General features: G+C 55.8%; 1 protein-coding gene across 7 annotated transcripts in view; it reads right to left on the minus strand.

Moving 5' to 3' along the window:
* LOC123621125 (myosin phosphatase Rho interacting protein) overlaps positions 1-12,215 on the minus strand; it is a 138,508-nt gene that overhangs the window by 51,243 nt on the left and 75,050 nt on the right. For all 7 annotated transcript variants that reach the window (XM_045526972.1, XM_045526970.1, XM_045526967.1 and 4 more), the window contains exons 4-5: positions 4,500-4,651; positions 531-615 (exon numbers count right to left, since the gene is read on the minus strand). In XM_045526972.1, coding sequence (XP_045382928.1) covers positions 531-615; positions 4,500-4,651 — 237 coding nt within the window. The remainder of the gene's footprint in view (positions 1-530; positions 616-4,499; positions 4,652-12,215) is intronic.

The following is a 12,215-nucleotide window of genomic DNA, read 5'->3' on the forward strand; positions in this document are numbered from 1 at the left end:
CCCAGGGTAGGTACATCCAAGGGCAGCCCAGGGCGGGGGGAGAAGGGGACCTGGGAGTTGGGGTCACATGGCACCATTCTGGTCACATGGGAGTTTGGTCAGGGGTCCCTGAGAGCCCCTCACTGGGCCAGGACACCCCAGAACTCTCCCTCTCTGCCCCCGTGCAGCCTGCTGTCCTTACCTGGAGTGTGTGCAGCAGGCTGCCCCTCCCAGCAGCCGACAGGACCAGCCAGGGGTGGGGACACATGCTGCTCAGCACCTGCTGCGGCTTTGCCCCTCCTTTAGGCAGCCCCAGAGCACACCTGGAGGCCACCCTGTCCCACTGTGGGTTCTGCCCTGTGGCTCAAGAGACTACGTGGCAGACTGCAGTCCCCAGAGCATCAGAAGGGAGAGGAGGATGTGCAGGGCTAGTGACCACCTCAACCCCAGCCTGACCCCTTCCTCCTCCCTCTCACCTCCCGGGAGTTCTCGCTTCTTCCCAGGCCCCAGCCCCACCGAGGGGGATGCCACCTGGTAAACTCACCACCTACCTGGGGTGTGGGAGGCTCCACTTTCCGTTTCTTCTTCTGGTTCTGCTTGTTGGTCCTGGGATAGACCATGAGCATCTCCAGCCACCTGAGAAGAGAAGAGGAGACACAGCACCAGGTAAGACCTGACTCTTGGGTCTATGCTCCCCAGCCCTTGCTGGGGTGGTCCAGACTCCAGGCCTTTGCCTCCTGCATCCAGCGGCCAGGACTCCAGGCATCAAGCAGAGCAGTGCAACACTCCAAATGGAAGCCTGCCATGCTGGGGCAGCAAGTGCCCCAAGAGCAGGCCCAGCCAATGCCCGCACTGTGACCACAGCAGGCTCAGGGCACGACATGGGCTGCAGGCCTGGCCATGGGCCTCAGAGCACAGGGTGCATCACTCCATTACTGACCCTGTTACTGGGGCTTAGACCCAGCCCTAACACCACCCTTCCAGAGTGGATTTGGCAAGTGCAGATGGGCTGTGACTGGAGCCATTTAGAGCCACAGAAGCAGACACTGGTCCCCAGACAGGAAACCAGGAGCTGTGCTAGCAAAGTTCCTCTGGATGATCACCTCAAGGGGCTGAGCAGCTGACCTCCCAAGACCCACCCCCTCCCGGTAGAGGGAGGATGCTGAGGCCCCTGGCTTTGGGGAAAGCTGGGAGGAGCTGCCCAGGGACCCTGACCAGGCTGTAGCAGGGGAGGATGGAGAGAACAGGGACTGCAGCAGGAGGCTTGGCCTCTGGATCTAACTTTGCCATCAGACCACAACCTCGGGCGGTTCCCAGCCCCTCTGGGCTTCAGTCTCCTCATTTCTGAAATCACGGTCTAGACCAGGTCACGACACAACTGCTGCTGCTTCTACTATATAGAATCCTACAGCAGACAAAGGAACTGAACAGCAGCTCCTCCCTGGAGCCTTGTGCCAGTCCTCCAGGGGCTGGAGGGCAGAAGGCAATAGGGGCCCTGCCTCAGAAGCCCCAGCTCTAGCCTGGGGGTGCAAAGGCACCCCCGGTGTCCTCTCCAGGAGGCAGGAACTGTAAGAGACACTGCTCCGGATCTTCATAGAGCACCAGGGTCCTTGCTGGGCCTCCTGCCAGCTGGGGCCGAGGGCCAGGGGTGGCAGACAGCACACTGCCACACCCTGCCTGGAGGCCACACTGAGCCTGGGGCAGGGAGAGGGCTCACGCCTTTAGCACTCAGAGGTGCTTTTTCAATGTGGGCTGCTGCAGGAAGGCAGGGGCAGAGGGCAGGCCGGTCACAATCCGTGGCCTCTGGGACAGCCCGAGGAAGGTGTGCTGTTGATGGCTGGTGGCCAAAGAGTCTGGGCTTGCTGAGGGGCCACCCTCTGCCCAGCTCATCCATAGTCAGTGATGCTCGATTTTCTGAGAGGATGAGCAAGTATGTGCACTGTCAGAGCCCCAAGCACAGATCACTTCTCCATGGCCCCAAAGCAAGAAAGGAGGGTGTGGCTATACCTGCCAAGCCAGCAGATGGGCAGGGTTTCTGAGGTCTGAGCTCTTCCATGCTGTTCATTCCTCTCAACAAGGCCGGCTGGGAGTGGAGGCCACTGAGAGAGGGCCTCACGAAAACAACTTGGAGCATTCACAGTGCTTACGGGGTTAAAAAGACCAGTCCCTCTAGCCTGCCATGGTGGCCAACATTTCTACTGAGCACTGGGAAGAACACTGCCTGCAGAAGGCCGCTCCTAAAACTTCACCCAGGTGGGGAGAGGAGACTCCTGGGTAAAGGTTACCTCGATCCCCGCAGCCTGGGAATGTAAAGAGCACGGCATGGGTGCAGAACCCTTCTGGGTGCCCCCAGCCCTGCAGCCTGGCCCAGGAGCCATCAGTTGCCAACCACTAACAGGACTTGAGGGAAGAGAAGGGTTGCTGCTGCAGGAGCACTGCTGGCAAAATGGAGCCACTGAGTTCTCCTGGGCTGGCCTGGGAAGCCAGGCACCCAGGAGGAGCTGGGGGTGGTGGGGAAGGGCCTGGGTTGTCCCCTGAGGCCTGGGTCCTATCAGGCATCTTAGTCTTCACTCAGACTGGAGTCGGAGAGATGCTGGATCCAGAAACAGATGGTGGCATGTGTCCTCTGCACTTTCATTTTTCACAGAAGCCCAGCAGGAAGCATCTAAGATCACCCAGATGTGTTACAAATGTTAACAAAATAAACTCTATGAAGAGAGGAGGGGGTCAATGTGGACATGGGATTGGTGGGAGCCAGGGCTCCTCAACCGTAGAAGGCAGAGCCTGGATGAGTGAGAATGGGGGTGGGCAGAGCTGAAGGGCAGGGCAGGGGGCAGGGAAGCCCGGCCGCCCCGGCTCAGAGCACAGAAGGGCCCTTGTGGCGACTCCCGTGCAAACCCCGCCTCCTCTAAAAGGGCTGTGTGAGGCATGGCCCCAGCAGTCTGCAGGCCCCTCCTGGCCTTGGTGACCAGGAAGAGAGCTGCTAACTTCCTCCACCCGGCCCTGGGAGAGACAGGGCAGCCCAGGGTTGTTCAGAGAAGACCCAGGAAGAAGGCTGTTGGGACTATCCCTGACTCCCTTGCTCCCAGCCACCTGGTGGAAGGTCTGTACCTCCTTAGCGACTGGCTATGATGTGACCTGAACACTCAGACCCATTTCAGGGTCCCCAAGCCCAGGAATGAGGTTACTGGGCCAAGGAGCTGTGATGGGCAGCAGGCCATGGAGGGGGAGGGGCATCTACAAGGGTGGGAGACAGAGGAAGGGCAGGAGAAGGTCGGGGCAGAAGCCCCTGTCCCAGGGCACATGGCCCCCACCTGACTCCCTTAAGGAGTGGGGTGGTGAGGAAGCTGCCGCCGGGGGTCACAGGAGGGGCTGCAAGGCCAAGCCACCACCATGAGAACCTGCCTGTTAGACAGGAACAGGTGAGGCCCAGAACCGGGATCGGCGGGTGGAGGGGAGTGGGATGGGGAAAGAGCCCCAGGTGGCTTATTCTGGCTTTGGACATGCCACCAAGCCACCACACAACCCTTGGACCCTATTGAGCACCTAGCCCACATGCAGGGCCCCAAGGCCATGTGCGCCCAGGTACCGTGGTCTGCTAATAACCTTGTCTACCCAGCCTGCATGGGAACGGCTGGCCCCGTACATGCAGATGGAGGACACGGGAGAGAAGTGAGCAATGACAGGGGCTGGGGATGGAGCAAGGACCTCGGCAGCACTCAGGCTGCCTGCTAAAGGAACCACCCCCCCAACACCACATGACACAGCACATATGTCGCTGGCCTGGTCTCAGAATGCACAGGTCCAGCTCTAGATACTCCCCAGACTGCCCTGGGGACCACGGATCCCCTTTATATCCCACCTGTCACCAAGACCCTCCCTGGGTCCATTCTCTCCACTCACACAAAAAAGCCAGTCTGTGCAGTGGTAGAAGAGTGGCTGTGTGTGAGGTACAGGGGACAGGACTGAGGTACACCGCCCTCGGGGCCATCACTGAGGAAGACACACGTGTGCTCAGGCAATCTCGAGCTCTCACAGGTTACGGAGCCCAGCGCGTCCTTGGGGAGGGCACGTGCAGGGTGCTGGGGTGGGCTGGAGAGCTGGGACTCGATCACCCTGTAGGTGATGGGGTTTAGACAGGAGGGGTAAGGTCGGATGTGCTCTGGGGACTGATCTCCCTCCAGGCTGAGTGACAGGTGAGCTGGGGATATGGCTAGAATGGAGGTGGGGAGGCCAGCGAACAGGCTCGAGGAAGGCACAGCAGCCCCAGAACCAAGAGGGAAGCCCCAGAGTCCACAGGACATGAGCAGCAGCCTGGGCAAGTGCGCAGAGTGGAGAACGCCCTGGTTTCTGGGGGTGGTGAGTGGGTACACAGTGATGCTGAGAACAGAGAGAAGAAGAAGAGTCGCTCAGGGAAAGAAACAATGATGCTGACGCCGCCACTAGCTCATGGCCCATTTGATGCTGGACCCGAGGGGGTGGGCAGGGAGCGCCTCTTGCCGCAGCCCAAGCAGACTCACCCACTGACGATCTCCTTGGTTTCTGCCCTGATGAAATGCTCCTTCTCGGGCGTCAGGATGCACAGGGAGAACCTCTGGCCCGTGCGGCCCTCCCCATCCACCACATCTGTGCACTGGTTCATGTTGATGGTGCCCTGAGGGAGGGTCGTGGGCTGCAAGAAGACAATGGCAGAGAGTCATCCAGAGGCCAGCCGTGAGGGCATAGGTGTCCCACACAGTCCCTGGGCGGGCCCGGCCCTCCTCACCCCATGGGACCCCCAGGTGTGCCCTCCCTCCCCTAGGCCCTCACAGTCCTACATACCCACCCCGGGGAGGGGCAGGGACAGGTCAGGCTTTCTCCAGAGGACAGCCAGTTGGACATCCCTTCCTGCTTGGAGAACAATATCCCACTCATACCAGAGGAAGGGGTGGAGGTTGCGGGGAGGACAGAGAGGACAGTGGCAGCCAAGATCCTGGTCTCAGAGGGGTTGCTGATCCAAGAGAGCAGTGAGAAAAAGCTCCAGGGGAGGTGGTTTCAAAATAGCAAGGTTATTTTCAGAGGCAAGGGCAGAGCTGGAGAGAAGCCACATCCCCGGGAGCAAGATCTGGGGCTGGCGCAATGCGAGTCCTCCAGAGCAGCCCGCCAGGCGGCCTGGCCCACCAGCACCCTCCCAGGGGCCCAACGGCAGCACTACAGGGGTAGTGCTTCTCAGCTCTGGCAGGACAAATACTAACTTTTTTTTTTTCTGACAGCAAAAATTGTTAAGACCATGAAATTAGGGACAGAAAACCAAATACAGGAAAGGAAGGCTTTAGGAAACCCCCACTGAAGCAAAGGGGCTACAGAGGACCATGCTGAAGACAGTTAGCCCCATGCCCTCTGGCCTCTGACTCCCCACGCAAGGATGCTCTGGGAAAGCAGACAGGTCGCCACTGCTACCGCCAGGCCAGGAGCCAGAGGCGCCGTCCTTGGTGCTCCCCACACTAACAGTTGTCACGGGACGGCCACCTCTAACTCCACGCCAGCTCTGGGGCAGCCGTCAGCTTCTCTGCCCACCACTTCTCCAGTCTTCCTGGAGAAGCAGCAGGTGCTTGCTCATTGAACTTGGGAGAAAAGGCGAACAACAGCCCTCTGGGATGAGAGCTCCAGAAGGTTCCTACCACCGCCCAGCTGGGAACTGCCTCCTACTGCGGGCAGGGGCGGGGGCTGGCTGAAGAGCAGGACGCCAGGTCTGGTGCCCATGCTGTGCTCAGACTGACCACTCTCCCACCCCTCACCTTTTTCACTTGTCAGACACTTGTAGGAGCTTCCTGTTACTTCCACCAGGCTGGCCTATGAGCTCCTCTGACCCACCTGCCACCTCCCTCCACATCCCTTGATGCCCACCTTAGGAGTCAGACCCGAGGGTGCTGGGTTCGCAGAGCCCTTGCCCACACACGGGCACTGGCTCTCTTCCCCAAGGGGGGAAAGGGGTAAGCACCTGGCTCCAGAAAGCCTTTCCTTGTGGGGCCTCTGGGCTCAGCTGCCCTCTGTGAGCCCAGCTCAGAATGGAGGTGGCAGGGCAGGAGGGCCAGAGGCTGGGCTCACAGGGAGGCCTCTGACTTCCAGCGGGGAACGAGCTTGCACCTCTAGCTCCAGTGGGAGCCACAGTGTTCACAGTGCATCCTGCCTCCGCACTGACCCCAGCGGGACACAAGGAGGAGCCCAGTGTTCTCCATCAGGGCAGCAGACTGCAGATGCCTCTCCCTAACACTCCTGGAGCTGGGCAGGGCTGCCCTGAAACCAAGCAGGGGGGGTTCCTCAAGGAGCAGTGGGAAAGGGCCTAGACCCAAGTCCCCACGGCCTTCTGGCTGGGGAGGCCCACACTGAACACTGAACGTACAGCCACAGGCCGGGGGTCCTGGCCTTCCCAACCTCCTCCCTCTAGCTGTGGCCCTTTTATTCTATTCTACAGAAGCTCTGGGCCCCAGGCATCTCAGGAGTCATGCAGATACGTGCCTGAACGCCCCACAGAGAAATGCACATCCCCTAGCACTGACAAGGTGCCTCGTCTCTCAAAGGCAGATCCTCTGGGTTGAGAAACAAGGAAACTGCTGCCACGAGCCACAGCGAGGACTGGGTGCCATGAAGCTTAGAGCATGGGGCTCACCCAGTGGATTCATCACCAGGGTGAGCCAGGAGTGACTGCAGAGGGGTGGGGGTGGCCAGGGGCTTTTCCCACTCGACTCTTCCTCCCTAGGCTTCGACACCCGGGGTCTGTAGATGCTGACAGAACATGCCCTGGATAAGTGTTATGTCTGCACCACAAGACAACCTATTATGAAATATAACGTATACGGTACACACAGCCAAAGTTACATGGGGACAATAAAACACATCAACAGAAATTGTAACATTCTCTTCTCAGGGATGGACCACTGGACCCCGGGGCGCACAGGCTCCACCCTGAAGCTGCTGTTTCAGGGTTCAGGGTCACGAGACGACACATCAACTTGAAGCCCACTCTCCCCTCTCACACAGTAACCATTTCACTGGACACTCGGCCCCCGAAGACCCTTGCCCTGCTGCCGGACACGGCCACGCACGTCAGCCTCACCAACAAGTAGGAAACAACACCCACAACCTCTCCACCTGTCTGCCCTCAGTTTCCTAACGTGCAAAATGAGGCTTCTACTCCTTCCAAAAAGGATCTCAGAATCATCAATAAAAGACAAAAACATAACAAGATAGACCAGGACTGAAGGAAATTCACATTTATTTGCTAACTATGGGTCAGGACCCTACAATTACAATCTCTTTTATGCCCCTTAAATATTCCTTGTTGTGAGGTGGGCATTACCTAATCCTGTCACAGACAGAAAAGGGTACCAACAGAGGCTAAGTCACAGTCACCCAAGAAGGGAAAACTGACTCCAAAGCCCAATCTGTTTCCACTGGGTCACAGAGCTTCCAACGAGGTATGAAGAGGTAGGAAAAAACATCCTGCTCTGAAAACAGATGATCTCATTCTTAGTTAACCCTAGTATTAACTTTTCTTTTTAATAATATTAATAGCTTTATTGAGATAGAATTCACATATCATAAAATTTACCTAGTTAAAATGTACAATTCAATGGCTTTTAGCACATTCAGAGTTACACAACAATCACTTGCAGAACATTTTCATTACCCCCCTAAAATATACCTGAACCATCAGCAGTCATTTCCCTTTGACACATCCCTCCTTCCCACCCCCTCCCCAAGCCAGCAACCATTAATTTGCTTTCTGCCTCTGTATATTTATCTATTCTGGATACTTTGTATAAATGGAATTCTACAACATGCCACCTTTTATGTATGGGTTCCTCCATGCAGCATATTTTCAAGGTTCATCCACAACACAGCAGGCATCAGTACATTCATCTTTACGGCTACATAACATTCCATTGTGTGGCTATACCACGTTTTGTTTATCTATTCATCTGCTGATGGACATTTGGGTTATGAGCACTGTTTGGCAATGTGAACAGGGCTGCCATGAACATGAGTACACATGTTTGTGTGGACGCCTGCTTCATTTCTCTTGGGTGCATACGAGTAGAAATGCTGGGTCTTACAGTAACTCCATGTTTCACACTTCTGAGGAACTGCCAAACTATGTCCCAAAGTGGCTGCTCCATTTTACATTCCCACCAGCAGCATGCAGAATGTGGTACTAACTTTTTAGATTATATTTATGCCTCGCTTCCAAGCAGGGCTCTCGGAGGGCAGGTCCAAGAGCCTGTGTCATGACAGCCTGCTATGAAAATAGCTCCTTCCAAGTCTTGACAGCACCACCAGCAGCACGAGCAACTGGCCACAGCGTCACTCCCACTCCCACGCACGTGCTGAACACCAGGCCCTGGTCCAAACCCCTCCCCTATGTTCTCTCACCTGGACACTTCCGTAACATCGTGAGGCAGGTGCTGCTGTCACCCCATCCTACAGACAGGGAAGCATGCCACCAAGAAGTTGAGTACGGTCGTGTGCCACCTAACCACATTTCAGTTGATGACAGACCACATATATGATGGTAGCATTATAACACTGCATTAGTGTGCCTTTTCTATATTTACATACATGAATACTTAGTGTTGTGTTACAGATGCCTATAGTATTCAGTACAGTCACACGTACAGGTTCAGAGTCTAGGAGCAATAGGCCATACCATGTAGCGCGGGTGTGTAGAAGGCTGCAACATTTAGGTTTATGTAAGCACACTCTGTGATGTTTGCACAAGGATGAAACTGCCTGATGACGTATCTCTCAGAAGGTATCCCCCGTCGTCCGTTGTTAAGAGATGCATGACTGTAACTTACGCTAGGAACCATGCCAGGAAGTAGCCATGCCAGGACTCAAACCCAGGCACCCTGGCTCTGGAGCTAGTCCCTTCACCACTCTGCACTCAGCTATGGCTCTGGTGCTCACAAAGCTGGAGCAGATTCAACCCTGGGCTGCACACAGCCCCAGGCCAGCCTCTCCCCTCCCCTGCCTCTGCTTAGGAGGCAAGATATACCCATCCGCATTCTCAGCGCTCAGAAAAGAGAAGAAAACGTGCTGCAAGAGCAAGGGCAAATATCTAGGCCGCAACCCAAATCCAGCCAGAGGGAACGCCCCGCCTCCCACACTGTCAGCAAAGCAGGCACTCTGAAGAGCTCTCTGCCCTAATTCTGCACCTCCAGAGGTTAGGAACCCAGGCCTCCTAGGATGCCAAGCTTCACCTAGTTTTGCTCATTTCCTTTTCTAAAAAAGAGATAGTTGCCTGCAGGCCAAGTTATAGGTTCTGTCTTTGCCCAGACTACAGCCATCTGGAGCCTCTGGTCCTCTACTGCCCTCCACACCACTGCAGCTAAGAGAGCAGAGCTGCTAGAGCTGCAGACTATTTCAGTGGGAGGGCATAAGACAGGAGCCTCTTTCTAAAGAAGCCTGGCCCTCTTACCTGTCCTCTACCCACCAGCCTACAGGAGACTGAAGCCTGTGTCAGGAGCCAGAGCGCCCTTCCTGAGTTAGGGCAATCCTACCACAGCAGCCTCACCACTTGGGGACCCTCTTGGGGACCCTCCACCCCTCCCTCAGCCCAAGTAGGTACAGTTTTGGGACAACCAACCTCTGTTGCTGGTTGACACCTGGGCGTACGGGAAAGCAAGCTTCTGAGAGCCAGAGGGAAAGAAGAAGAAAGCCGGATAGAATCCCGAGAGGGGCTGTTCAGTGTTACCGGCAGGCCCTTTCCTCCAGGCCAGCTGTCACTACAGAGCCAGAGGTCGCTCACATGCCTGACCTGGGACGCACCCTTCCCTTCTATCCCCCTCCCCACTCAGACAGGAAGACAGAGACCCACAGGAACAGAGCCTTTCCCCAGGGCAAACAATTGCTACACAAACCCCCAGGCCTCAAACCTCAAACCTCACTGGGCCCACCTGGAACAAGTCTGACCCTTTGACTGGCACCCTTGCCCCTCCCCCTTGGCATCTTTCCTCCCTGGCCATCACAACTATGTTGTACAAAGTCATGCCCAAGTTTATCGGAGAACCTGTAGGCAGGACCACCAGGCCTGAGCAACGTGGAGTGCTTACCCAGCCCTGCCCTCCACCTGGGCCCTGAGCAAAAGAGGGCACTCACTGAGCTGCCCGTCCTACAACCAGATCAGACAAGGCCCAGGAGGGATCGAGCTCCCTCCTCCCTCCCCAAGGTAATGGTCATGATCCTGGCACCAACAAACAGGCAGCGGGGAGAGCCAGGCTCCCTCTGCAGAGAGCTAGTGGGCAGGTGCGCTGGAGGCTTGGTTTGTCTGCTGGAGCCAGCTTTAAGGAGAGGCCCTTCCTTTCTTTGGGACTAGGGAGGTTGGATCCAAGTTCTCTAAGGAAGGAAAGCAGCCACTGGGGAGCACAAGCCACATCCCAGGCACCCCGGCATCCAGGCCCTGGGAGGAATGAATGACACACTAGCCAGGCTCACAGACACAGTCTCTAGGCTCTTCCTACTGCAGCCAAACTGCTTCTAGGAGCCCAGTTCTAATGAATCATGAGTCCTTCTCCGTCAAGGATGTGCTAGTGACCATCCCAAAGGCTACCTGGGTGGAGAGTGGGCACCTAACGCTTGGCCCAAAGTCACTCCAGGGCGGCAGGCCTCCCCAGCCAGCAGCAGTCTCCACACACAGGTATCTCTGAAACCCAAGTCCTCTGAGCAAACTGGAAAGAGCCGTGGAAAACAGCTCATTATCCCACCCAGACTTGGAGTGAGCAAAGCCTCGGCCTAGCCTCTGTGCCACAACTCAGAAGTGTCAGGCCAACCACAGCCAGGGCCTGGGGCCAGACAAGGGGCCACAGCAGATGCCCGCCAGGCAGAACTGCCTCCTCCCTTCCCAGTTGTTGCCAACCCCCAAATATTTCACAGTCCTCCTGGTTCACAGGGAAGTTTCACAACCATCATCCACACTGAAGCCTGCCCTGCTGCACAGAGCTGAGCCCTTGTCCCAGTGCTTGTCCTTAGGTGCCAGGTCTGTTTCCATGTCACACCGCCTCCTCAGGACGGGAGACGTGATTCTGCACCCCTCCCAGCCTTCGGCTGTCCCATGGGAAACCTGCATGCTATGACTCGACTGCCCCAGCAGGATGCCTGGCCAGGTGGGTCTGCGGACCTGGAGCTACAGCGAGGGCCAGTGAGATCTGCTCACGGGGCATCCGTCACCCCAGGATCGAAGGGAGGGCTTGAGCCACAGACCACTCTCTCCCCGCTGCTGCCTCTCCCAGAGGTTCCCAGATCTAAGGTGGACTCTGAGCTTCCCGTTTTCAGAATCCTCTAGTCCAGGAGAACCTACCCTTCGAGCCAAATTCCAGCTACCTACTAGCCAGCTCTGTGATCTCAGATGAGTGGCAAATTGAAAGGATCAGTTTCCACAGATGTAAAAAGGGGGGAAAATATGCCTAATTTTGATTGATTGTAAGATGGTGTAGCTACCGTGGAAAAATTTGGCGGTTCCTCAAAAAGTCAGTTACCAAAACGCAGCAATTACACTCCTGGGTATGTATCCAAAAGAACTAAAAACGGGTGTTTGAACAAAAACTCACACACAAATGTTGGTAGCCACATTATTCAGAATAGCCACAAGGTGGAAACGACATAAATACCCATCCGTGGATGAATGGATAAACAAGATGCGGTGTGTCCCTATGACGGAACACAATTCAGTCATCGAAAGAATGAGTGAACCTTGAAAACACGATGCCAATGAACGAAGCCAGTCACAAAAGGACAACACTGCACAATTCCACTTTGGTGAAACAGCCAGAAGAGGCAAATCCACAGAGACAGAAAGCAGACCAGTGGCTGCCAGTGGCTGGGGGAGAAGGGGGTGAGCAATGGCTTCGTGTATGTGCAACTTCCATTTGGGGTGATGAAAAAGTTTTGCAACTAGACAGTGGTGATGTACAACATTATGAATAATATACTAAATGCCACTGAAGTATACACTTTAAAGTGGTTAAAATAGTGAATTTTATATTGTGGGTATTTTACCATGGTAAAAAAATGAAAACCTCACTTTGCAGAGTTGTCACAAGACTAGACACGATGTTGGTCATGTGAAGTGAGGGCCATGGCTCGAGCTCAGGCTGGCACACCCACATCCCCTCCTGTTCCTCTGTGCACACCCCAGGCTCCCCACCTGGGCAAGGGGCAGTGGTCAGAAGACAAAGTATTCAAAAGTCTTCCCTTCTAGA

This window comes from Lemur catta, chromosome 15 (assembly GCF_020740605.2).
Source record: "Lemur catta isolate mLemCat1 chromosome 15, mLemCat1.pri, whole genome shotgun sequence".
NCBI classification, from domain to species: Eukaryota; Metazoa; Chordata; class Mammalia; order Primates; family Lemuridae; genus Lemur; species Lemur catta.